This window comes from Leptidea sinapis, chromosome 43 (assembly GCF_905404315.1).
Source record: "Leptidea sinapis chromosome 43, ilLepSina1.1, whole genome shotgun sequence".
Taxonomy (NCBI): domain Eukaryota; kingdom Metazoa; phylum Arthropoda; class Insecta; order Lepidoptera; family Pieridae; genus Leptidea; species Leptidea sinapis.
Window position 1 is genome coordinate 3,940,243 of NC_066307.1, and position 27,816 is coordinate 3,968,058.

A 27,816-nucleotide genomic window follows, 5' to 3' on the forward strand; every position below is an offset into this window, starting at 1 on the left:
GACGTTCACCTACATAAATAAAGTGATTTTGTTTTGATTTGATTTAATATAATAAATTAACAATTATAGTACCTATCAGCTTACCTGAACGTTAGTGTAGTTAGAGGCCTGTAGGACTTGTGACTGTGCGGGTCTGACATAGGCGTGCCCCAGAAGTCATTCTTGAAGATATGCAGCAGCGGGTTGGCTCCGGTGACGTCTTTGTTTGACACGATCGCCGGGATGTCGTCATGCACGAATTCACCATTGAGGCTGTTAGAGTACGCCAGCGCCCCGACAGAGGCCACCAGGGCGTACACAGCCCAATCGTTGCAAGCCCACCACTTAGAAGCTGGTCCTTCACGCACGCACGGCAACGGCTTGCGACGCATGCTTCTAATGTCATTCTACGATTATAATAATATCGTCCTTATTATTTCACTACACGTGAACGGTATCTTATTTGTATGCCATCTTTTTATTGAGTTCAAAACAGATATGGCTTAAGTTTGTTTCAGCTGAGGTTTAATGTACCCAATAACAAAAACATTACCTCTGTAAGTGAATACAATATACTCGCTAATAATACTATTTTCATGTAACTGGACACTGTTTACTTTTACAAAATTATGTGCTACTAGAGGCACATAAGAATGAGATAACAGATGTTTTGTGGTCAACGTTGAATACCGCCTACACTTTGTTTATCTAGCGTGATGGATCGCGTCCGTATAAATCTTGATGGCGGGTAGAACGGCCGCTAATGTCATATTCATAAGACTCCCGACGCCGCAGGAAAGATTTCCCTTTGTAGATAGCTCCACTTTTATTATTGCAATAACATCGCTCACTTAAACTGCATATCTGGAACAAATAATATTTCGTTAATTATGGAATGAGGTCGTAACGTTAGTTTTATTAAACTTTAAACAGGTAAGATATTATATTTTGTTACATTGAGAATGTCATTAATTATCGCGACTGCATGGTTAATGTGAGTCACATGGTATTATTCAAGATAACATTATGATTTTATTTGTTATCTGTAACCCTTTCATCTTAAAGTTAGCCGGTAGTAAAAACCGGTTTGGACTTAATTTGGCACTTAATGGTGATTTTCAGGGGCTTAAATCGGTTTGTCCGCTTTAGGAATGTGCATGTTATAAAGGATTTAACAAAGTATTTTTACGCGTAGTGTGTAGCTATGTCGTTATATCAGTCAGTCAATTCAGCAGCTTTGAATGCTAACGCGAATATATAGTAACGCAACAAGTCATTATCAAGTAATGTTATACTATGCTACCATTCATCACCGTACAATTAGATAATATCATTATTGGTCATAGAGTCTCTCTAAAAAAACAATAGGTAAAATTATTTATTGCCATTTGGTAGTGTTCTAACATAATAGGAATAATCTCAACCATTGAGCAGATGATGATGAACGAAATGATTGTAGGTGCTGACTTGATAAAACTACTTTATCACTTCACGTATCAACACCAGACATTATATTAAACATCCTTCTTAATCACAGAACATCAGTGATGTATGACTGATTCAATTTATTTTAACTTTGAATACTTGCAAGAGTTGACGATTAAGGGTTTTAGGTACTTTCTGGTAATATAAAATTAGTTTTCCTAACTGATAGAGAAGAATTCAAATTAATTAACAGAAGAAATTATATCGATCAAATTTTTCTGTTTAAAATTATTAACAATAAGCTTGACTCAGCATCCTTGTTTAATCTAATTAAATTTATAACACCGCGAATCTCGTCTCCGTTCTAAGATTACATTTTATGTATCACCTTTTAAAAGCAATTATGCAGGTAATACATTTGTGAGGCGCTCTTGTAGTTTGTACAATAAACATCTTACTGAAATTGATATATTTTCATTAAATATACAAAAATATAAGAAAATAGTAGGTGACATTATACTGAATTTAAAAAATTAATAACTCTAAATACTTAATAAAATCATTGTTGTTGTGTACTTGTTCTTAACTATACTCTTATAACTGTTTAAAATTTCGTTTTGTATATTGTAATTTTGCAGTTTTTACTTTTGGTTTAAAATATCTATGTTGTTTTTTGTTTTGCTTTATTGTCCATTGTAAACATAATTAGTATTTAATTTATGGAACTGTTTTGTCTTCTAGTTTATGTATATTTGTAACACACTATTGTAAAAGACTGTTTTGTTCCTGAATAAATAAATAAATAAATCAAATCAAAATTACTTTATTCATGTAGTTCACGGAAATGACACTTATGAATGTTAAAAAAATATTTGTTTCTTATTGAATATACTGCTACTTCTTAAAGGCTTGAGCTAATGAGAAGAAGTAGCAAGAAACTCATTGCTACTCTTTTAAATCAAGTTTTACATCATTTATTAAAAATGTAGTGAAATGCGAAAAAAGCTTAAAACCATTCATTGTTCCGTATGTCCTTATCCGTCCTTTGGTCTGTCTGTACGCAAATCGTTATACCAGTTCAAAGTAAGTCGTAACCTCCACCATTATTGGAATAGATTCTTGGAGGCGGAAAGCTAACTACAAATTGTGAAGCCAATTCGTTTGTAATGCTAATGTTATGTTCCGTTAATTTTCCAACTGCTGCGTCAAATGAGATGCCTCCTTTAATTATCTGCTGAGTCTAATTGTCGCTGAGGGATATTGGAGTTTATATATTTTATCTAATTCTGTAGATATTTTTATTGAAATCCATTTCAGTGTGTTTTGCTTTAGGTTGTAAGCACTAATATAACAATTCTTTTTGTCATAAATCAAATCAAAATCACTTTATTCATGTAGGTCACGGAAATGACACTTATGAATGTCAAAAATTTTTTTTTTTTGTAATTCAATATACTGCTACTTCGTAAGGGGCTGATGAGAAGAAGTAGCAAGAAACTCATTGCCACTCTTTTAAATCATGATTTATATCTTCATAGTTTTACAAATCATTTCAATTACAATATAATATAATATTATGTAAAGTGATGCAAAAAATATACTCAAAAATGTTGTCAAATCATATACAGGTGTCCCAGAATTGGTGGGACAACGGCTTATGACTTTGGTCTTTGAGCTTTCAGATAAGCAAAAAATAAAGTTTGGTAAAAGTTCGACGGTTTTTGAGTTTATTTGAAATATGGGAAAAGTGATACCCCGCGTTCATTGTGTGGTTGCTATTATATTATAAAATCATTCAAAGATTGCCGTTTTTTTTTTGTCCGGCTTAGTTTGTTTGAGTCTACACTTAGATATCTGTAGACTTATCCTTTTGTAAAATCATATTATACCGAATTCACAGTACTTTATTTATTATTTCTCCTTTTGCATAAATTTTGTGTTCTAAGTTCGATTGGCTAATGAGTAATAAAATGTTTGGACTTGATTTACCTAACTATCTTAAAAAATTGCGCAATTAATGAGGATTTTAAAAAGGTATCATGTGCAAACATGGCTTTAACAAAAGTATGAAAAAAGCCGAGCGTATGAAATATCCACATGAATAGAGCAAACGGGAATAATCACAAAATCTCTTTCAAATCTTTTTTTTTATAATTTTTATTTATTCTCTCTGTTGACAAATTCAAAAAGTAATGAAGCTTCGTAGGACAAATTATTAAGAACTAATTACTATTAAACTGCTTGAGAGTTGTTTTTTATGAAACTTAGATCAAATAAATCACATCACTTTTGAAGTGCGTGAATAAATACATACAAGTTTTTACATTTAAACATAAATTTATAACTAGAACTTAAGCAGGCATGCCCATAACGAAAAAACCTACAGGAACATTCTCCATAGTATTTCATTTAAGCATCTGAAGTTCATGATAAATTATGACGTCACGTTATTTAACTTGAGAATCGTTTTTGTTGTGAGCTCATGTATCACGCTGTAGAAGACACCCGACACCCCACTTGAGTCATTTATCTTATTTAGTTTGCGAGATTCACGTGAAGAACTGTGACGTCATGTGTTGGTACATCAGCATCGTCTTGTCACGTCACATTAATATTCAATAGGTGTCATAATAATGTCAAGACGTGGTGCTTGATACGTTATAATGATGAACAGCTTATGTCCTACATACGCCTGTATTGACTTTTAATCGGGGTAAATGTATTAATTTAGGTTAGACTACGCGTAACTGATTTTAACTTTTCTCAGGCTTCACCTCAAGTCAAATACATTTTTGCCTGTATGTTTGTGCGTCCATCCTTAACTAAATAAGATGTTTGACAATATCGATGTAGGCTCAACTTGCATGACATAGGATTATTAACAACTATTAGATTTACCGGTATCATATATCTTAAGCGTTCTTACTTTATACAAATCGTCATCAAATTCAAACAATTCTGTGTTAGGGGAAAGACATACAGTAAAAAATTTAAGGTTTTAACATTTAGAGTCAGTCTGTCATTAAACTAATATTTGTAACAGAGCTTTTTAAGGCAGAGGAGGACACACAAGCATACGTATCACCGCGAGCTAGATGTTCATGCACCACAAGAGAATTGGAAATGGATTTCTACAGTCCAAACTTTAGTGGGACCAGGAATAAAGTTTCTTGAATACCGCACTGTGGTGGAATGCGACACTTCCGACACAGCTGGTGAACGTGCGATGTAAGTATTTGTGGGCAAAAATAAATGAACAAATGGCGCATCAGAAAGCAACATCTTTGCTACAAAGGGTCGAGCTGTTACACCTGAGTAGTAGAGTACTGGTACCCCTACGATTCCAGCTAGAAAAATTGATAGAAATGTCTTGTTTTGAAATTTGATTTGCCCAAAGTAACAGATATCTGATCACTGTTTATCGCTAGTCGAACGCTAGCCATAGCGTTCTGATAGACCCGGTGGTCCTCTAATGAATGCCAAAAACTAGTGGCTCATAAAACTTTCTTAGATTTTCGAAACTAAGGTTTAGTAGACTTCACGACGCGTAGTCTACTAAACCTATGATATACTCATAAGAATAATATTAATAAGTTTATTTAGGATGCATGGTGAATTGCCGGGGTCTTCTATATTATTATAGAAATATGATGAATTACGCGTTTGCAAGACTCACGTTGAGTATGTTAAATGTAGGTTCCGTGTTGCTCACTTGATACAAACGTAAAAAATAAAAAGTCTTCAAACTCTACGCGAAGCATTTGCTTCTCAAACACTCGTATATCATAATCGTAAATTGTTTAAGAATGTATACTTTATCACGAAAGTTTACGATTTAGCAGACGCTACGGAAAGTTAAGCGGCAGACTTGCGTGATACATGTCGATTTGATGGCAAACGTTGCTTATAAGTTCCGCTAACTGCGCTATTATATTCGTCTATTACGAATCGTTGTGTATGTTTATGTATTATTTTATTTTTAATGAATTCAAATGGAATATAATATATTTCCTAGCGGTCCACACAACTTCGAGTTGAATATTCACTACAAGTTCTTCTTACAGAGACATAATTCTCTTTCGAAATTATTTTTGGAACGACGTTCCTTATGGGACGATGCGGAGGGGAGGGAACCCTAACCGGGAAAAAACGTCCGGAACGTAAGATTATTATTATTTGTATATAAATAATTAACAAGTAACAATTATTGACATTTGAAATCTTTCTGACAAATTACATTGATTTTTTATTTATTTAGAGCATTCAACATGAGCATGTATAACAGTTTATTTATAAAATAATTAATCTTTAATTCCATACATAATTTTCCACGTATAATTAGTATACTACATTATAATTCGCACTTTACTATCATTTAAATTCACACATATTCTTTAAAGCATCCGAATAGATTTACATAAATAATGAAGCTATGTCACTATTTATTTATTTATTTATTTATTTATTTATTAGAAAAGGCTTACCAACTAGACACACAATTAATATTATGACTACTTATAATATAAAATTTCTTATATTTATATTTGTATATCTAACTTATAGGTATGCACAGCGTTGCCTTCATTTATTATTGTAAGTTAAGTAATACTACTACAATATGTGTCTACTATTACTAAAAACTATAATTTTATACATCCAAATTATAAGGGTTCAAAAGCGTATTTTTTAAAATTCCAAATGTATTAAAATTTATATCTATACTACTATTACTATGGAATTTACTGTTATATAATTTTGAGATAAGTTGGATAGGTGAATTTGAGCTATAATTGTTTCTGAAAAATCGTACATGTACTGGCAGATATGTACTAATACGACAAGGATAAGGTGGTACACATAATCCAATCTTAGATAGAAGTAATGGACAGTCTAATTGATTATTTAATAATTTATATAAGAAAAGAATTTGTGACGCATTTCTTCGCAATTCTAAGGTTTTCATATTGAAAAATTTTAATTTGTCTTTGTAACTTATAATAGTGTAATTATTAGTGACATAACTCAATTTGGATATAAATTTCTTTTGAACTGACTCAATCCTAGTGATGTACGTTTTGTAATAGGGGCACCAAACTACCGAATTGTATTCAACCTGAGATCTTACAAGGGAATAGTATAGTATTTTAAGCGTAGGAATTGATGTAAAAGCCTTGGTGTTACGTAAGAAAAACCCAAGCATTTTAAAACTTTTGCGAGCTATTTTGTCAATATGTTTATCAAATCTCAACTCCTCGTCTAAAATGACACCCAAATCATTGATATGGTTTATTGTATGCCATCAATATGATATTTACTCTCCAATTTCTTTCGTTTCCTAGAAAATTTTATAAAATGACATTTGGACGCATTGAGCTCCATCAAATTATTTTTACACCATAACATTACACGATGGATATCATTCTGTAGTTTCGTTTGATCCTCTGAACAAGTAACTGTACGATATATTTTTAAGTCATCTGCATATAACTCGTAATTTGATTCTTGAATACTTTTGGAAATATCGTTTATAAACAGTGTAAACAATAATGGTCCCAAATTAGAGCCTTGAGGAACACCAGATGTTTGTTGAAATTCTCTAGATTGATACCCACTTATTTTAACTACTTGTGGTCGATGAGCTAAATATGATTCTAACCATACCAATACACTTTCTGAGAAGCAGTATGCATCTCTTAGCTTCTTTATTAGCAGGGTGTGGTCGACTTTGTCAAACGCCTTACTAAAATCTGTATACACAGCGTCAACCTCCTTATCATTGCTCATTTCAGTTATAGCAGAATCAGTAAAACACATCAAATTTGTAAGGGTTGATCGTTTTTTAACGAAACCATGTTGTTTTTCACTTATTAAATGTTTAGTTTCCCATGCGATTTGGGAACAGACAAAAGATTCAAATATTTTGGCAGGAGTACTTAGTACAGTAATTGGTCTATAATTTTTAATATCCGATTTATTACCCTTCTTGAATATAGGCACCACCTTCCCTTTTTTCCATTCACTTGGAAATATACCATCCCTCAGAGATTTATTATATATTATTGATAAAGGTATCGATAATTCCGCAGCACAATTTTTATAGAATACGGGAGGTATACCATCAGTTCCCGCACTTTTATTAATGACAAGAGACATTAACTTATTTTTAACTTCTGTTTCGCTTACCTGTAGGTGATTTGTACTATTTTTATTAAATTTTGATGTAGTGTGTCTATCCTTTTGTGGTGATACAATTTTTGATGTGTTATTATATATAGATGAAAAGAACTCAGCAAAAAAGTTAGCAATCTCAGTGCCATCGTTCGATGAACTATCGTTTAATTTCATTAAAGATGTCATAAAAGGAACCGCGCTCGATCTTCTGATTTCATATCTAAACAATACAATTCAGAAGGCCAACTTGAATGGCAGGAGATCTCCTGAGACTCTTCTCACCCCCTTAGGGTACGACAAGGGTCTATTCTTGGACCGTTCCTCTTCCTTACCTATATAAATGATCTTCCTAATCTTAAAGAGAAAAAGCATAGGGTTGTAGTGTTAGCGGACGACATTTCAATTATTTTAAAAGTGAAAAGAAACCAAGCTATGTATGACGAAGTGAATAATCTATTGTTAAATAGTAAGAAAATGAAATATATAAAATTTACCGTACCAAATGTCAAAAATATAGATACAAGTGTTTTGTTAATTGGAGAGGTGATAAAACCGGTGGAATATGCTATATTTATTAGCATTACTTTATATTATAATAGCATTAATTATAATGGAGGATATTGAAGGTTTGGGAACAGACTTAGTTCTGCCGCATACGCGGTTAAAAAGTATACTTTACTTATTTCCATAGTATTATGTCCTATGGTATATTGCTATGGAGAAACGCTGCCGATATTAATACAATATTTTTGCTGCAGAAGAGGGTTATTCGCGCTATTTGTAACCTAGATCCTAAAGAATCATTGAGAGTAAAATTCAAAGAAATTAACATCTTGCCTGTTGCTCCTCAATATATTCTTGATAATGTAATGTATGTTCATAGGCACATAATTGAATTTTCTAGAATCTGTCATAACCATAATATTAACACCAGGAACAGACATAAGCTTATAATGCCTACTATTCGGCTAAGTCAAGTTAGTAAATATTTGTGGGGCGATATATATGCTTTTACAACAAGATCCGAGAAAATTTTCAAAGCAAAAGTATTACGTTATTCAAAAGAATTGTTAAAAAACGTTTGTGTGGTAAAGGTTATTATAACATAAATGACTTTCTTAATATCGGGAATAGAGCGACCGCCCTCAGGCTAATAAATAATAAGTTTAATTGTACAATATTACTTTTTTAAAGCCCGTTGATGTTGTTGCGCCCATTCTTCTAAGGTGTGAGACATTCGTTTTGGAATGGGTAGTTTTTTTTAACTTTCAATAAGTGATGTCACATCCTATTTTGAATAAAAATATTAGAATTAGAATAATTAAAACAGTCTCTGTGACACAGTGAACCACTCTTCAATTTCAATAGTCGTACTTAATTACACGTAGGTACGGCTTTCGTGTGTGATTGCAATATGTCCACACTCCATTACTCTATATTATGTGGCTTAGATATGCATGGAAATTGGAAAGATACATACTTGTGGGAAAGGATTAACTATTGAATCTTACAATTATTATGATAACAACACAATTAGTCTGATAGTGTTACGATTTTCTTTTACGTGGCTGACATACAGTAAACTAGCTGAAAATGTAACGTAACAGAAAAGCGTTATCACGCGTGTCGTTCAATTCTGTGCGTCGCGTTATTCAGATCCCTTTTTATTTACAGATTTACATATTTCATCTAACGTTGTAGTTACTGTGTAAGCAAATTGGGCTATCAATGAAGAGTTGAAGAGATGTACAGGCTTTCTGAGAAGCCTTTTGTTTTGTTTTTTTTTATTATTTGATTTTTTTTTCGAATTCATTCAGAATCACTACATATTATAAAACAAAGCCCTCTTCAGCGTCTGTCTATCTGTATGTTCGCGATAAACTCAAAAGCTAATGCACCAATTTTCCTGCTGTTTTCACCAATGGATAACATGATTCTCGAGGAAGGTTTTAGTATATAATTTGCGTATGTGGGTCAGCTAGTAGCATATAAACCGCGCTGCAGAATAAGGCTACACATCCACATTGTAGGAAAGAAACCCGATGTGGCCGACTGAAGAGAAATATCGTTGAATATATTTTGAAATATTGATTTAAAATTAAGAAATCCTTTTAAAATAATTGAGAATAAAGAGTGAGCAAGGTAAAGTTTGTATGATAGCATGTCTGATGGCCACAAGCCACAGAGTTCCGTGCCGACACCAGCTCGCGTTGCGCGGTCATTTATAATTCGATTAAACTCGCACACCTCGCCCATTATACTCTGTTCGTATTATCTTCTGGCCGCAACATGCAAACTGACAACATGACGAAATGTTGCCAGAACATTTTACAAATTTATATTAAACTAAAAATCTATTTGAATTTTCAATATTTGAAACAAGTCTTGAGTACCAGCTACCATTAGAAGGGAGTTTTCTTCATTTATATTTGGAATGAATGAAATCTGCATTGATCCCTTCTATCTTAGTGCTAGCGCACGTATGAGTCAACTAATGTACCAACTTTTTATATTCTTACAATTATTATAGTTCTTGTATTAAGAAGATATTTTCAGTCTATTTCGGCTTTCATATTTATAAGTTTATTCCTTATTGTTTTTAGTAAAATGTTTCAGTGAGAAATATTTAGGTAAACTGTTACCTTAGTTTATTTAGTTATGTCTAAAATTATGTGTTTATCATAATCTGTTCATAACATAAAAAATAAATCCAAATAAATCTTAAGTAAGTTATTTATTTATTTTTCTGTGGCTAACAAACAGTATTACCATAATAAATATTATTAACAGAACTTAAATCCAGTACTAGTGAAGTTTACAAAACATTTACAACACTTAGCTAAAAGGTGTTTACCGCTAATCAAAAAATTTGTAAACTGATTTGTGAAATTATTTGATTCCAAAGGGAATATTCCTATTTAAAGTTGTAATTCATAAGGAATAGAGAAAACTCCTCGGTGTTTATAGGAATACAGTGTTTTGGTCTTACATCGTCAAATCAACAATTTGCATACAAAAAGTATAATATAAGCGAAGCTTAGCAAACGAAAGTATACGGTGGGACCGATTCTGGATGTGATTTAGGAAAGCTGGAAGCTAGTATTCGAACTATTTCATAATGCACCACTAACATAAAATTGAATCCGTTCAACTAAGAAATAGTCCGTGACTTTAAATTACGTTTTTATATCTATATCGATATAACTTGAGTCCACCTCACACCCGATACAAGTGTACAACTTATAATAAATGAAGGTTCATCAATAAAAGTTGTGTGATCAGTAACATGCAGTGACAGTAATATCATTAGATAGTGTGAGGTTCGTGTCCCACGTCCCGCACCCCGCTTCCCGTGTCCCGTCCTGTGTCTCCAGCAGACACCGTCGAGTGCACCATCTATCATGTCCGCTCTGATGCCACGTCGATACACTCAACGTTTCTGTAACACTTTAATCAACTATCCCTTACGATGAAGTATGGCCATTTTATTAGAAATATTATTTTGAACGTTTAGATACCTACTAGTTGTATAGAAGAATATTTATATCATCGGTATTATTATGTTTAGGTGTTTGAAAAATTTTACATATTGTATTTGGCATTACCCTTGGCTGATATACAATATAATTCGATTACTAATTAATTTACTTATTATATTTTATATATCATTCCACTGATGAACAAAAGCCTTCCACTCATCTTTATTATTTGCTGTGGGGGACTCCTTCGTAAGTTACTAGCTCTCCTCTCCATCTCGTAGCAGGTCTTCCTCTTCTTCTATTAGCAGCTACCCAGTTTGAGGTTATACTGCTTCATCTCTCGTTACTTGCCCTTGATATCTGTCTTGCCCGAATCCATTTTGTAGTTATTGCAATTCTGATGACGTCGTTTAGTTTATTTTTTTCCCGTATTTCATTGTTCGTTATTTTGTCTTTTAGTCTATGACTTAGAAGTTTCTTTCCATATTTATTTCACAAGCTCAAGGTGTGAGGGTCCGTGTGTATTTCCGAAAGAGTATCTCACATATCTAATATTCTAATTGTATACAAATTTGATATTAATTGCAATATAATATAGCAATAGGAATTTGAAAAATAGATATTACTAGTTCACTGTGCTATGTTTACTATCTTTATTATAGCTTGTGCGATCGCGCAACCACTATCTTAGCATCGCTAGCTAAATCTTCTTGGATACCTTACAAGCCTGATCACAAATGCGGCCTGTAAAGTAAATCTTTAACTACCATTACATAATTATGAAAATACGAGAACTATTTCATTCGAATACTATTAATATAATGATCGTTGTCCAAGTAAACTCGATTATTTAACTCTTTAATCTTTAAATTATTACTGTTGCCGTTATCACAGCAAATAAAAAAAAGTTGGCAGATTCTAAACTTAGAAATTTTTATGTCATAGCGGTCTCTCTTGTTGCTTTTACAAAATTATTTAAAAAGTTTTAAGTGTTATACCTTGTAGGATGTAATAACCTTCTTGTAACAGACCGAATCACATTTCTTTCTTTTTTAATTTAACGATGGTTTGAAAATTCGATTAACGAACTGGAAAGGAACACAACAGGCTAGCAATGTAACGTAATATGTGACGAGGTATCCAAAAGGCTAAAGTTTGAAAACCCTTGAACATTAGCATTAATTTATAAGCATTAATTATTTGTTTCTCGCGTCAAACATCAGTTAAATGAAAGTGAATTTAAATGTTTATTATGAAAATAGAGTGGCGTAAACAAATCGGGGATAATTTATTCGGTTCGTCGTCAAGGTCTCTTTGTAAACAACGACGGGCGCCCCTTTGTCCGTTTGTGAAAATATGTTTCAAGAATTAAACGCGTTGGAAACGAGGAGGGAATTACTGATGTTTGTTGTGTTCAAGTAATCTATGTAACACGTGTATATATTAATTAAAATCTGCGCATGTTTTTTGTAAAGCATTCACTCTTTGACTAGTTTATTTTAATAAATTCAATTTTAGATATTTTAATTAAATTTCAGATTCAAATAGATTGCACATCATACCTATTAAAATGGTATACTAATCGTTTTAGATAGGATTTTCGAAGCGTAAGCTTTGAATACCTTATTCTGAATTATTATGAATCATTGTAATATAAATATATATTAAATATCTATAACTTTAAAAGTTCAATCGGGTGTTGTTTAAATATAGTCGACTTGAGCTGTCTTTAGCCGAACAAGCGTTACAACTTACATAATCAAACGTGACAGGTCAATCTCATTCAATACCCAATGTAAGGCAGGTTGATGCTAGAATTTAGTTAAATAATGAAGTTATGCAGATCGATAATTCGACAGTCTTTCTTGGCATCACTTTGGATTCTAAATTGCAGCAGCAATGGGAGCCCTCATATCGCGGCTTTGGCTGTAAGACTTAGTTCTGCTGCATATACAGTTAGGAAAATAGGACATCCTATTGATATAGAAACAGCGAAATAAGTTTATTTTAGCTATTTTTATAGTGTCATGTCGTATAGTCTGTTGTTGTGGGGATCAGCAGCAGACATTGAAACAATTTTTGTACTGCAAAATGATCTATTCATGCCATATACAATCTACGACCGCATGACTCACTGAGAGAATTGCTTAAAGAAATCAATATACTAACGTTACCATCCCAGTACATTCTAGAATATATTATGTTTGTTAACAAAATATCCATATTTTCTCTAAAAAATCTGATATACAAAGCTTTAAAACCAGAAATACAAATAAGCTCGCCGTTCCAAATCTTAGGCTATGTAAATTATTACAAACCAAAAGTTATTGAGTACAGTTGTTGCATCATTCACACACACCGTAAATAAATAAAGGTGTTTTGTGAGCCTTTTATTAGCGATTATAAAAAATATAATAACTTTAATTTTTAGAATATGAAGGAGAGCTTTTGGTAACAGGATCATCCTACAACCACAAGTAGCGCCCGTTCACGAGCATGACGCATGGGCCATATTTTAGGGACGAGAACGACCCGCCCTATGTCGCCGCCACAAGCAGTGGCATTTAACTGGACATGGCGAAGCCTGTCACGAGACCTCGACAGAATTTGAGTTATTGATTAATTAATGAAATATTTTTTCTCATGTAGGTATATCATCGTAGTTTATTTATAATACATTACATTAACCCTTTTTTAAAAGGAGGAACGCTAAACTTAACTCTTTTTTTAGTATACTCCAGAACAGTAAAATGATTTTAATCGGGCACGTTTTAACCACACAAGTGATTTTTGTTAAAAAGTCAAAACTTGCAGTAGCAGTAAACGATACAATTTAAAATATTATCTAGAATATATCCCAAAAGAACGTCACAGCTATTTATAGTCATATTAGCTGACCCGACAGACGTTGTTCTGAACATAATAAATAAAATACTATTTTATATGAATTTGATAATAATATTTCTCAACATCAAGAATTATTTCGTAAAATATGTTGTTATATTGTAATTGTTTCACAGAAGAACTGTCACACCGTACGTCAATAAAATATTATGTCCATACAAAATAAATATTGAACATAAAAATAATTTAAACCCAAATAGAAATAAAAACTATCATGTCCCTAAAGTTTGACTAAACTGTACTCTATGAAGAAATCGCCATTAAAATCCGTTAATTAATTTAGGACTTCACTGGAAATAAACATCAGACCACTTATATACACATATATAATATAGATGTTATCTGACTGTTTCTAATAAGATAAGAAAATCGTTTATAGTTACATCATCATTTACATTCTACTCAATTTATCAAAGAAACTTTCGCCTGGAAATGCATTATTTACTCTCGGAAGGGTATCCCACGTTTAATATCATTCACTTGTTGTCCTCTCATCAGACCCTTCATACGTACACGTCGGTTCTGGGTATTAAAACTAATAGGGTAATAAATACTACTCCCGCCCTTTCTCTCTCAATGGTACGGACATTCACAGAGGAGAATTTTTTTTTTCTAGTATCAAGCGTTGTAAAAAATTTATATATTTATTTTAATAAAACTTTCGTGATTCATTATTAAATTATCTTTTAATACGGCTTTACTCATTTTTTGTCGATGTCGGTACCGACTAGTTTCGGACCATTCGTTGGTCCTTCATTAGGGTGAGTGTGGTGGGTCCGCGATAACGTCCCACCTCTTACTGCAGAGTTGGGCTCGTAGTACGCGGCTGGACAAGGCGCGGGGACGTTATCGCGAACCCGCGAACACTCACCCTTATGTAGGACCTCCGAATAGTCCGAAACTAGGCGGTACCGACACCGAATAAAAAGTAAGTAAAGCCGTATTAATAGATAATTTTTATTAACTTTAAAATCCTGAATACTATGAATTAATTTTTTCGAAATTTCGAGAAGATATATATACCTTCCATAATAATTCCATTCGTTTATGTAGAGATAGAGATTATTGTGTTATTAATTTTCCCTGAATACCGCTAAAAAATAATGTAGTTAGTTGGATCGCGAAGATATTTTAATCACCCAGAAATAAAAACGATAGAGAATGGAACTTTAAATAATTTTCATTTAACAATTCGCACACTTGAATTTTTTTTTATTTCAATTACACCATTTTATCAAATTATTTTCAACTTTCTCCCAAAGGGTCTGGTTAACAAGAATTATTAAAACAAAACAATAAAATTTACATCTACCGAAGAGCTTCCAGTAAAATAAGCCGTCTTGACAAATGGACTTATAAAACTTGGCGAACTTTGATGAATTAGCTCATTGCCACAGCTTAGGGATAAACAGTTCATCATCACTTTCGGGTTTGATCGAGAGTTCAACCTAATTTACGTATTGCGTGTGTATTACTCTAAGCAGTATGTTATTCTCATAAATATTATAAATGCCAAAATGAATTTGTTGCTTATTCGTTTGTTTGTTTCGCTTCCACGTCACAATATTATAATCACGTAATATTCAAACACCAGTTACACTGGTAAAATGTATATGGCTTCTCAGAAATTGTGTTCTATCTATTGTAATTGCATTTTGTTGAATAAATAAATCAATCATTAATTCATTCGTTCATTCATTCATAACTATTGAACCAATTATCATGAAAGTTGGCACATACTTTGTCAGATGTGCAGAAAAGGGCACATAGGCTTTATGCCGAAAATTTTAAGGGTTACCGACGAAATGTGATATGAATATTGACAGTCAAGCAAAGTTGTGAGAAGAAAGATAATGATTTCAATAGTCCTCAGAATGGCGTAGAACGAAATTCAAGATGGCCGCACCGCTAAATCATCTATTATTGGGGTGGCTGAGGTCTAATTCAGCATTTTAATGACAATTTTGCTTATTATATGGAAAATATGTTTCTCCAGTGAGGTTTCGCTTCTCACACCTTCCCGGCCTGTCATATTCCTACCCAGCTCGAAGTTCTAATACCATCTTATTTATCTCCAATAATACTCCTTTAAAGCCTTCTCTTTCGCTTATGTCTCTTTTCATTTCATTTTTTTGGCCTATGGCCAGTTGTCTTTTTCAAAAAAGCAACAAGTCATTAAAATCAGCATAAACTGAAGGAATTCTATTCACGTTTACAGGTAGGCAGTCAGATTTTTTTTTTTTTATTGAAAAGGAGGACAAACGAGCGTACGGATCACCTGGTGTTAAGTGGAAACCGGTACCCTCCTGGCGTAAAATCTGTTTCAGTTCCTGTGTCATATTTGGGTGGAGAGGGGGGAGGGGTCTCCGGTCCTTAACACTAACCTATGCGAAACATAGCGGCACTAGGCCACTACTTCACGCCAGTATTCTGTGCGAGTGTGGCAATTAACCCGGACGAGTCCGACCCGATTGTGCCGACGTCATAAGACGGCAGCATGACTCTCCCACTTCTAAAAAGCACTTACTCGCCTCTTACGACACCCTTGAGCCTGGGACTCCCCTGGACATTCAAACATTTTTGACCATCTGTATAATTTTTTGCAAACTCTTTTTTTTACGGAAGAGGAGGACAACCGAGTAATCAACGCTGCCACACTCTCCTGCAACACCAGAGGAATCACAGGAGCATTTCCGGGCCTTAAGGAAAGATCTATAGTTTGGATCGTTCCTTACTCCTCATAAACTTTTAATTCTTTTTTAAAGTATAGTAAGTTGTATTGTCTCAAATGCGTTTGGTGGTGGCTTAAGATGTACATACCTCACAAATCAAATATTATTCAATGATATCATGTCTGATTGAAACTTCAGTTAAAACGGCTGACTACCGTTTTTATACCTTCTATTTTAATTATTATCAATAACGTTCATCACATCATATGTTAATTATTAGTAAAATCTTACTTTGATTCTTTGATCATGTCGGCTACACACCTTTCGTAAACTGATATGTGACTGTGCGTATAAGAGAGTAGGTAAGAGACAATGCTCCGGGTATTGTCATGATGGAGGATAATCCTTCTTCATTCTTCTGCATTGCATGATTAACAAACCTAATGCTCAGTAAGCAATGTTTACGATAAGCAGATAATATCAATTTTGTTTTAATTTTAAAGAAATTGTAACAACCTTATATCTAGTTCCGCTTCGTTATGAGTTTTTTAAAAGGAAACTTAAATACAATTTGTTATGTTTTTAAAGTGATAACCCTCACTTCTAGGATTAATACACAATTAAAATTTTAAAAACATAATTTTATCAACGATGCAGAACTCGAACCCACGACCTCTAGCGTTCCGTGCCAGTGCTCTAACCGTTCGAGTGACGTATCGTCATAAAATATTGTGGTTCTTCAGGTTATCAACTGTAAAGTAGATCCTGTAGATGTAGCCATAACCTGAGAATTGAACAAAGCATAGGTACAAGATTTTATGATGATACGTCACTCGAACGGTTAGCTCGGTTGTTTAAAGCGCTGGCACGGAACGCCAGAGGTCGAGGGTTCGAGTCTCGCATCGTTCATAAAATTTTGTTTTTCAAACTTTTATACGTAAAGTTACATCCTATATATCAATTAGTTTATAAATTTACACAAAATAGCCTTTTGTATTGCCGCTAAAGATCCGGCTAGAATTCTTAACATCGTCACTGAGACACTGTATATTTCCAAGCTGTGTCCTCGCTGCCTACAAGCATTGCAAGCGTAAAGAGTTCTATTTAAAATGCTAATCCAATGGATCGCACTTGAGATTACAACGCCTTTTTCTTCGTACTAATGGCAACACTGGCCCGAAGCCGACAATACTTTGACTTTGTGAATAAATAACGCGATCGGGACGTATACACTCCTGGATGTTGCCAGCTTGTAAATAAATAAGCTAGAATGGCTTAGGGTCGTACATTTCGTATAATGCCTCCTCAACAGCGTTTGGAAGTACCTATGCTGCACCTAAACATATTCATTTCTAAATTCTTCTTTTTCGTCGTTACTCTCTTGACAGTATTGTATTTGTACCTCTGCGTTGATTATCCGATACTAACACGTTTATTCCCTCACTTCTATCCAGATATTTATAAATTTTAGTAACATTCAGTATCGCTGAGTTGAATCTAATTTAAATTAATATCTTTTGTAAACTGTTTCACTCAGAAGGTGCGATAAATGCCATTTTAGCCAGTTATCTGTCCATTACTCAGTGTTATCAGTTTCCAAATTAATTCCTCCTTCAATTGATTCCTTAATTACGAGCTTCGCTTCCAAATATCATCTTACACTTGAATGAGTTCGGCTTCACTAACGATAAGGTTAACTTTGCGTTTCGGATTTCCATCACAATTGTTATTTAAATAGAGCTCAAGATAATTGTTATTACTTGTGTTTTATTGGTTGGCTGGACTTGGAATTATACAATATATTTTTTCTATTCTTGTCAATTGGGAATAATTTTTATAACTATACGAATATTGATGCCCGAAAGTGTTACAGCAGAAAGCTTCAAAAAATTTGGTGCAAGTCAAGCGATTTAAGGCGACCTGAAATTTCATTTTATTTTGAATATGATCAGACATAGATTATATTTATACTTGAAAGTAGGGACAATATTCTTTGAAGCCTGAGCTAAGTTGCCGCCACATTTAACAAGTTCTAACCGGTTTCGATCAGGAGATCACAATCGATAATCATGCGATTATGAATATCAAAAACACAAAGAACACTATACCGTCTTTGCGAACGAAAGTGCTATCGGGTAGTTTGCATTTACACACCTTTTATATTATATGTTATTTCACACACAGACAATCCATACATCGTGAGGTTCGATAACAAATAACTGTTAATGACGGATAACTTTTAATGAATTATGAATTATAAAGGATAATTAGTAAGTCTCGGTGAGTTAACAACTATCAGTAGAACCTTACAATATTCATTATAAATTATATGTTATTAAAGTACATAGTATAGTATATACTCCGAGTTAATAAATGAATCATTTCACAATTCTCAGAATATCGAAAATTTTGTGTTTGCTGTTCTAGTTCCAACAGTTTGTAATATAGATCAAACAATGAAACCATTCGTTCGTATAACTGATATGCGCTCAAGTTTAAATTGCAAACCAACACAAATATTGGAGTGAGCGGGGCGCTGCCGTCACTCGCCACTCCGCAGTATATCGCAGATCGACTTTGAACAATCACACCTCCTGTTCGTATGATGTGCATACGATTTTCTGATATAAACTCAATGCTAACTTTCAACAATCTGAAATTTTGTTAATAGAATAAGTATTATCTTTCTTGAAAAGCGTCGTGACGATGAGATCTTTTCCTCATAACCTGGAGGCTCCAATTTGATTCACCCTACGTACTAAGTATTTTTAAAGGCATAAAAGGCATTTATTTTCTCAAAATTGATTCCTTTAGAATTCTTTTTGATGTCATTTCTTATACTACTAGATACTACTACCGCTTCGGAAACAAATGGCGCTCTGAGAGAGAAGAAGCGGCGCAAGAAACTCTCCCAGCATTCTTTTTTTTTGCGCTCTTTTCAATAAAAATATACAATATTGTACAGTCGCTATAAAATAATCACAATCTAGTCCTAGGCTGTCCGATCATTTAGATATTCAGCAGTGGAGTAATAGGATTTACGACAGAGCCATTTTTTATAAAACATTTAAATTTATTTATAGATAATGCCTGAACAGTGGCTGGGACTTTATTGTAGAAGTGTATACATTTACCCTTAAAGCTATTATGTATCTTATGAAGCTATATATGAATACTATTTTAGAATTTCTAAGATGCTTCACTGGCATAGGTTGCCGGCTAGATTATGGGTATTAATACGGCGCCTATTTCTGTCGTGAAGCAGTAATAAGTAAGCATTATTGTGTTTGGGTCTGAAGGACGCCGTAGTTAGTGAAATTACTGAGAAAACGAGACTTAACATCTAACCGTCTCAAGGAGACGAACGCAATTGTAGTGCCGATTAGAAATTTTGGGATTTTCAAGAATCCACCTGCAAAAGGGCACGTCCTGCGATAAAATACAAAGGTTATGTGAAAACTTGAAAAAAATGCGAGTTAGTGGACCAGACATCTTTAGAAAGACACGCGGGGCCAGCGTGCTCGATTAAAACCTACCGGCACAAAAGCCCTTAAGCCCACGGCTGTTTTCACGCAAAAAACTCTTTGAATACCTGCCCATTGCTTCATTGTTTAAAATAAATCTAAATAGACTCCGTGCTCATCTTCTATTTTTCACCACTCAAAAAAAAATTGAGTTGATTTTTTATCACTTTAATCTTTTTTTGTTAACGTTTTTAATTGAAATTGAAATGAAATGAAATGAAATTTTATTTGCAGGAAACATTGTACTTAAGATGTTAATATAATATTATTGATAATTCAATATGTTTCGACAATTGACATGCAAAATATGTTACAAAATTGTCTAAACACTACTGTTATACCGAAACATGTCGGATTTCACAATGCTATCATTAATATTTATAAAATAAAAATTTTAAGATATTATAATATGAGACATAAATAACTTAATAATTCATTTAGTACCTATGTATAATATTAACAAATTCAATGTCATAAAAGTATATTAATTTACATATATTATTATCAAATAGACTAATTCATTTTGTATTGAAAAATTCATTTAAACTATAGAAGCACTTATTTGTTAACCAGTTTTACTTTGAAAGGTAAATTTTTCAATTAATTGGGCAATTTATTACATATTTTCACAGCAATTATATATTTTTATATATTTATTAAAATATTAGCAAGCTAAAACAAATTTGGAATATTTGTTGTAATTTCAGCAATTTGATTAATTCCCGATTCTTTCAAATCCTCTCGTGTTTAAATAAATACCTACAATTTAATTACCGTACTGTATTAACAATTATTATATTAGTCGATATTTTTGAAAGTAGTTAATATTATAAAATAGAAAGAAATTATATTAATTAGCCTATGAAAGTTTCCAGATCTGTAACAATATGTTATAAATTAATAATTTAAATCAATATTTGCTAAATAAAATACCGAGAGAAAATATCTACGAGCTGAGAATTTTGGATTGTATTTTTCGGCTTTTTTTTCATTCACGCAGAACTCAAAGATAAAATAAATGTTATTTATGTGCGGGAGGTGAGTTAAATATATTGTACTGTCAAGTGTATGACTGACATAATGAAACTGTTATTTATTATTGATAATATGTAATATCTAAATTTATCTTAAAATATTTTTTTATATTCAACATAATGTTATTATTTACTAGCTGACCCGACGGACGCTGTTCTATAAATAGAAAAAAAATGAAACTATTAAGATATTAAGATAGAAATAGAGTTAAAAAAAAACACGTATTCCTAAATTATTTTATACAGGGTTTTCGATGAAAGCCCCCAGAGGGTTTGTAATGTTATCGGAACCTTCAACAAATATCGTCAGTGAATACAAACTTGTATACAAAAACTTAATAAAATATATACTAAAACCTTAAACAAAATAAAAATAGGTGCTTTAGTTTTTGAGCTTATCGCGATCTGACAGACAGACAGACGCGGCGGAGGACTTTGTTTTATAATATTATGTAGTGATTATGTTTGTTTGTCTGTGTGATTGTTTTATTAGTCATATTTAAGGCGCTATTACTGAGTAACATATATTACATGAAAATAAATTAAACAATGTTACCATGTGTTATGGTCGTGAACTAGCGATAGTTGTAGTGACTGGATGATCCTGCTATCAAGAAATACTTTTGTTACTGCATTTAAAGATACTTATTTTTTCTTTAAATAATTCAAATGTCAACAAGATGTTGGCATGAAACCTTTATTTTTTTAGGTTTATTTATTTAACGTAACAGTGTTTTGTGGCATAATTTTTCATAGATTGTACTTAAAATATATGTAAAACGATCAACCGGTAAATATTAATTTACAATAGTGGCAATAAGTTTCTTGCTTCTTATTCGAAACTTATAATTTTGACTTACGAGGGCGGCACTGAAAATTTCGGGATTCAAGGAAGTGACACAACATTACTATTTAAAAATGTATTTATTGCTTTTCGAAGTATTCACCACGACATTTGACATATTTTTCCATACGATGGAACCAATCATTGAAGCAACCATTCCATTCGGAAGTTGGGGTCTCCAAAATGGCCGTTTTGCAGGCGTCCACAGCTTCTTCAGGTGATGAAAATTTCTGACCACGCAATTTACTCTTTATTTGAGGGAAAGTATAGAAATCATTAGGGCTTAGGTCGGGGCTGTACGGCGGATGGTCTAATAATTGTCTGTAAATGTTTTCTTGCTCTAAAAACTCATCTTGTTCTGTGCGCGGTGTGAGAATTCGCATTGTCGTGACGGAGGATGATGCGGCGGTTGCAGTTCTCTTTACGGAGTTCAAAAACGACCTGTGGCAAACAAATGCTAGCATTCCATTCTTCATTAACCGTTCTTTGTCCTTCAAGAAGAATAGTCGCAACATGTTTGTCTCCAAAACCGACCACCATTTTTTTGCAACACTCCTTGAACGAACAATTTTTGTTGGCTTTAACTCATTTTCGAACACCCAAACTCATGACTCGTTTTAGTGCAGCCTATGTACGCATACGTGACTTTATGCTTTAAACGTATGATTTTGACAGTCATAAGTAGCAATATTTTGGATCTACTACATTGTTTCCTCTTTAGAACATAATAATATTATTATTATAATGTTGCCCCACTTGTACCACAATCTTTAAATAAAACTGCTAGATAAAGTTAGAATGTGTCCATTATCACTTTTCTTAATGTCTCTATTAAGGGGAAGTCACTTTGTTTTACTTACTGTTTAAGACTAATTCACTAGCACTACACTCAAATGTATATGTGCGTTTTCAATCTACTATATGAATAACTTTTAAGTCATATTACCAGATAGATGGCAGATGACGAAATATAATTTTAACTAATAAATCCAACCATTACAACGAATCAATCCTTTGGACACATTTCTCTGCTATTGAGATATTATATAAAAAAAATTACTTAACGTTACAAACGTTTTGTATATGAATCATTTGTGAACTGTAGTCGAATGATTTCATATGTCTTATTCCTTGTTAGTAGAAAAATATCAATGTTCCTATGTTTCGGTACGTTTTGTTCACGTTAAAAAACATATTACTCTAATATTGACAAATGATGTATTATGTGCGCACGTCTCCAACAAGAACATGAACTATCCTCATGGAAGATATCGAACAAAAATTGTTCGGATACAATATTGGTTATCTTTAATATTTGGATGATAACAATTATTAGACATCTGATTAGATGAAAGGGCATGGGAAACCGAAATAATGCAAAAAAGGGCGTAAGGTAAGAGCTCTTTAAAGTAATGAAATAAAATATGATCTTCATAAAGTTATATTTTGTATTACTTCTTTAAGTTTTTAGAAATATTGAATTAATAATAGTCTCAATCATATATTATATCTATCTATAAAAAAGGCGACCCAAAAGATATTGGAAACTACAGACCGATAAGTTTGCTGCCAAGTCTCTACAAAATATTCTCCTCTATTATAAATAAAATAATTTCTTAGGCAAAAATCAATTCAGAGAGCAAGGAGGCTTCAAAAAAGGTTTCTGTTTAATTCACCATATCAATACACTTGAACTTCTTATGGAAAAATGCAACGATCGTTAGAGACACATAAATATTACCTTTATAGACTACCAAAAAGCCTTTGATACAATATTACACACCAGCATATGGGAAAGTTTAAAAAAATACATTTACGTCATTCAAAGAATATAACAATAATAAAAGTGAAAAGATAAAGATTCAAATCGTTGGCCCAAGCTCTCCAATTGAATGAGGAGTAAAACATGATGACCCACTCTCTCCCAAAATTTTCATTTCCGTGCTTGAACATATTATAATTAAGCTGGACTGCTACAAGTTAGGAATAAATACAAGAAGAATATCTAAGCCATTTAAGATTTGCAGATGAACTGGTATTGCTATCAGAAACTGGATAACAGTTACAGTTCATGGTTGAATAATTATGTGTTTGTATTTCCCATATTATGTACGTTTATTTGGCGCTCTTACAGTGAAGAAAAATAGTGTGAGGAAACCTACATACAGACTTGCAAATATAGCCAAAGGTTGTATTTACAATTGACCAACAGTCACTGGGTTCACGGGGGTTGAATCTAGGGGTTTTCACGTATAATTGGCACAGGAGAAATTGAATTGAGGAAATACCCCGTGAATACCTTTGAATTACATTTCAAAAATAACTATAGCAACCCTAAAAATATTTTTGAACCAATGATTTTTTATGTAGTCTATTGAAGAATTAATATTGTATAAGTCGATATTATGTAAAATTAACAAGACGAAGTAATAATTGAACGCTCTTCCGACATAAAAAAAATTGTGACTTAAATTTAAACTAATCAAACAATATTTGATTTATTTACAATACATAATTTTATGACACGAATACAGGTGTCCCAAAGTTCAACATCTATCTAAAACGGGACAATAGGATAGATAGTAGGTAAACATCATTAGAAAAATCAGAAAAAAAACACATCACATGTTCTTTTGAAATTATGACATGATATTATTAAGTTATTTATTGGTTTATTGTGAAACAGCCCCTAAGTCATCGCTGTTTTGTAACAAAAATGAAAATACCCAAAAAAAAAGAAAAATCTCATGCATTGAAGCTAAAATAATTGAGTCACACAGATCCTTAATTCCTGATAGAATATGAGCGGCTTATTTCAACCCTGAACAGAATTGTATTTGTTTTCATCGTATCAGTATAAATTGTTAATATTATTTAGCTGCTAGTCTGTGAAGGAAGTCCGTAGGGGCGGCGGTTATTAAGAGTAAGGTCGCTCATAAATACGGCTTACAAAATTAAAGGCTGTGCGACTCCTTTGTGCGAAGGCAATATCAGAATATAATGTCTCCATTATAAAGGAGACGCGGGAAAAATTTAAACTGCTTCGGAAACTTGCCGCGCATCACAATTGCGTTGAGAATTTATGATGTAAAGGAAACCCTTTCATAGAATATATAATGCGGTGTACTGATAGATACTGCTTTCAATAAATATCTTAGTTTTGTTGCAAGTAGTGATACTTATTGGTTTTTAACAGAATATTATCCTAAGTATGGTATTTAAACGCAAGTACACAGACTATATCCAGTTCAGAGATAGATTAGAGACAGAGGGACGTAATTCCAGAAAAACGTTCCAAACCACAATCAAAATTGAGTTAAGAAAACAAAACTGGTCACGTGATTCATATTAACGGACTGAAAAAAATGGCAGCCCTACTGTCACTCTTTAAATAACATCATGACCCAGTAGTAATATTTAATAAACTTTAAACACGAATTCCTTAAAATGTGATGTATGTGGCTTGGAACGTTTTTCAGGAACTACGTCCAATTACTAGTCTGTCAACTGGAAATAACGTAAGGAATTAGTAGAATCAGTAGGGGCCTGGTTTGTGAAGAACGCCAGCTATATGGCTCTATCACAGGGGCACCTTTTTCAGCCTTCAAGCAGCAGAGTGCAAGCCATACTTGTGTCTAATTTCAAAAGGTACTAAAAATTTCTAGTCAAATGTACATTGTAAAAGATGCAAGACTTAAAATTGTACTTCTCAAAGTGACAAACTTAATTGCGATGCCGCCTAGAGTTTTGGGTTTTCCTAGAACCCTGAGCGACACTGCTTGGTGCTAGGTGAACCTTCTTGCTTGTCACTTTTTATCATTAAAAAAGTTTTAAATTGATAGATTGGTTACGTCACGTTGATCCTTGATAATATATCAATAATTTTGATGATGATCAAGAATTTAAATAAATTTTCAGTATCAAGTTGTTGACATAATCTTAACTTTAAGTAATATTAACGCACACATAAAACACGAGGTAATATATTGTACGTCATATATTTAATGTAAATCAAAATTGATAAACACTTCGTAAATAAGTCCGTAGTCTGTTGTCTCGTCGCTAGTGTCGCGTGTAATCAGTGACAAGCCACTAAACTGCAGAAACTTTGAAAGTTCACCGGCAAATGGCGCAGAAGATCGGCTAAATGATGACGTATGGGAGACCAGCTCGATGGCTTTAGCAACTCCGAACGATGTTGTTTACTAAACTTGTCTACGAAAGGATATTTTTACACGTTATATTTGAGAAATACAACTACAATAATATATTGATTGTAACTTTAATTATCGCAAATTGTTGTTTGATGATGAAAAATGATTGAAAATGAAAAGAAGAAGCGCGCTTAGTTTATGACGCCCGTTTTTCACAGGTCTGATGCACAAGTTTTCGAGTGGCTGATAGTTTTTGATCTTATATAAGGGATTAAAGAACTAATTTTATTGAAAACATTAGAATTACAATTGAATTTGAATATTGACTAAAAAATTTTTTTTTATTTTAAGATAGGATTTTAAATCACTTATTAGTCGTCAAAATCTAATTCTATCATCCCTAAAATCGTTAATTTTAAATTTATTGTTACTGTTTGATGCTTGAACTCAGCATTTAAAAGTTTTTTTTTACACTTTTAAGTCACGGAGGGTTACGAGCCTCATGAAAATTTTTTTTTTTAAATGGAACCAAGCTGAACTATTACTTTCAAACAAAACAAAAATCAAAATAAATCCATTACCGACGGAGTCCTAGGGCAACAAACATAAAAACATACACACGGCTTGATTACCTCCTAGTTTCATTGAAGTTGGTTAAGAATTTCTAACTCAAAATGCCTCAAAATGTTCTTGTCGCAAAAAAGAAAAATATTCTTAGACTAACCGTAAAATTTAATAATTTTTTTTTTGAATTGTCGTAACGCTTAACAGGGAAACATCTTTGACCTGGATATATATAGGATACATTAATAATGTAATGAACAATTATTAGTGGAGCAGCTCCCGTGTAGGATGTGGAATATGGCGTCATCTGTTCCCGCCTAGATAATCCAATGGAGCGCTCTGTATCGCCGGGCACGCAATCCATCGACGGATGGCGCGCAACGACCCGCATCAATCAACCTCCGGCCCCGTGAGCTACTAAATAACTCCCATACCTTTCCGTTTATCGTTTTGTCAAAACCGAGAAGGAAGTTTAACTTAAAAGCTTTCTTAGTAACAGTGTACGCCTTTTATTCATTTGATAATTCTATTGATATATCTATACATTCATATTCGACCGTATGTACTTTATAATCCACAATAGCTAGACAGGTAATATTATGTTATGCATGCGTTAAGTCCTGTAATGTTCTGTTTGTTAAAGTAAAATGTCTTGAGGTCCGCTGAACACATTGTTCCATAAGTATTGAATGAATATGTAACCAGCTATAACTGTGTCTCCAGGTGTGATGGGAAAACAAATTTTTCGATACAGTTGTTAAACATGGTGTACTTCCTGAGACTATGATTTGAAAATTAAATTCTTCGTTCGTTCTTCGTGACTTTCATTTACGAGCTTGATTATTACTTTTACAGTTTATTTTTCGATTAACAGAAAGTTTAGTTTCAAAGAGTTTTTATACATTATAAAAATCGGATAGATTTTGTACGAAGAAAAATTAATGAATACTGCGTCGCTGTTACAGCATAGGTACAGGTGTGTAGGTTTTTACAACCTACTTTTCACCCTTATATCACAATGTATTCTCGATTAAGTCAATAAATGACTTCTATCTACTAAGTATGT

General features: G+C 32.9%; 1 protein-coding gene across 1 annotated transcript in view; it reads right to left on the minus strand.

Moving 5' to 3' along the window:
- Window positions 1-27,816, minus strand: part of LOC126977083 (protein O-mannosyl-transferase TMTC1-like) — a 173,285-nt gene that overhangs the window by 120,283 nt on the left and 25,186 nt on the right. The window contains exon 2 of the mRNA XM_050825774.1: window positions 85-843. Coding sequence (XP_050681731.1) covers window positions 85-371 — 287 coding nt within the window. The 5' untranslated portion in view covers window positions 372-843. The remainder of the gene's footprint in view (window positions 1-84; window positions 844-27,816) is intronic.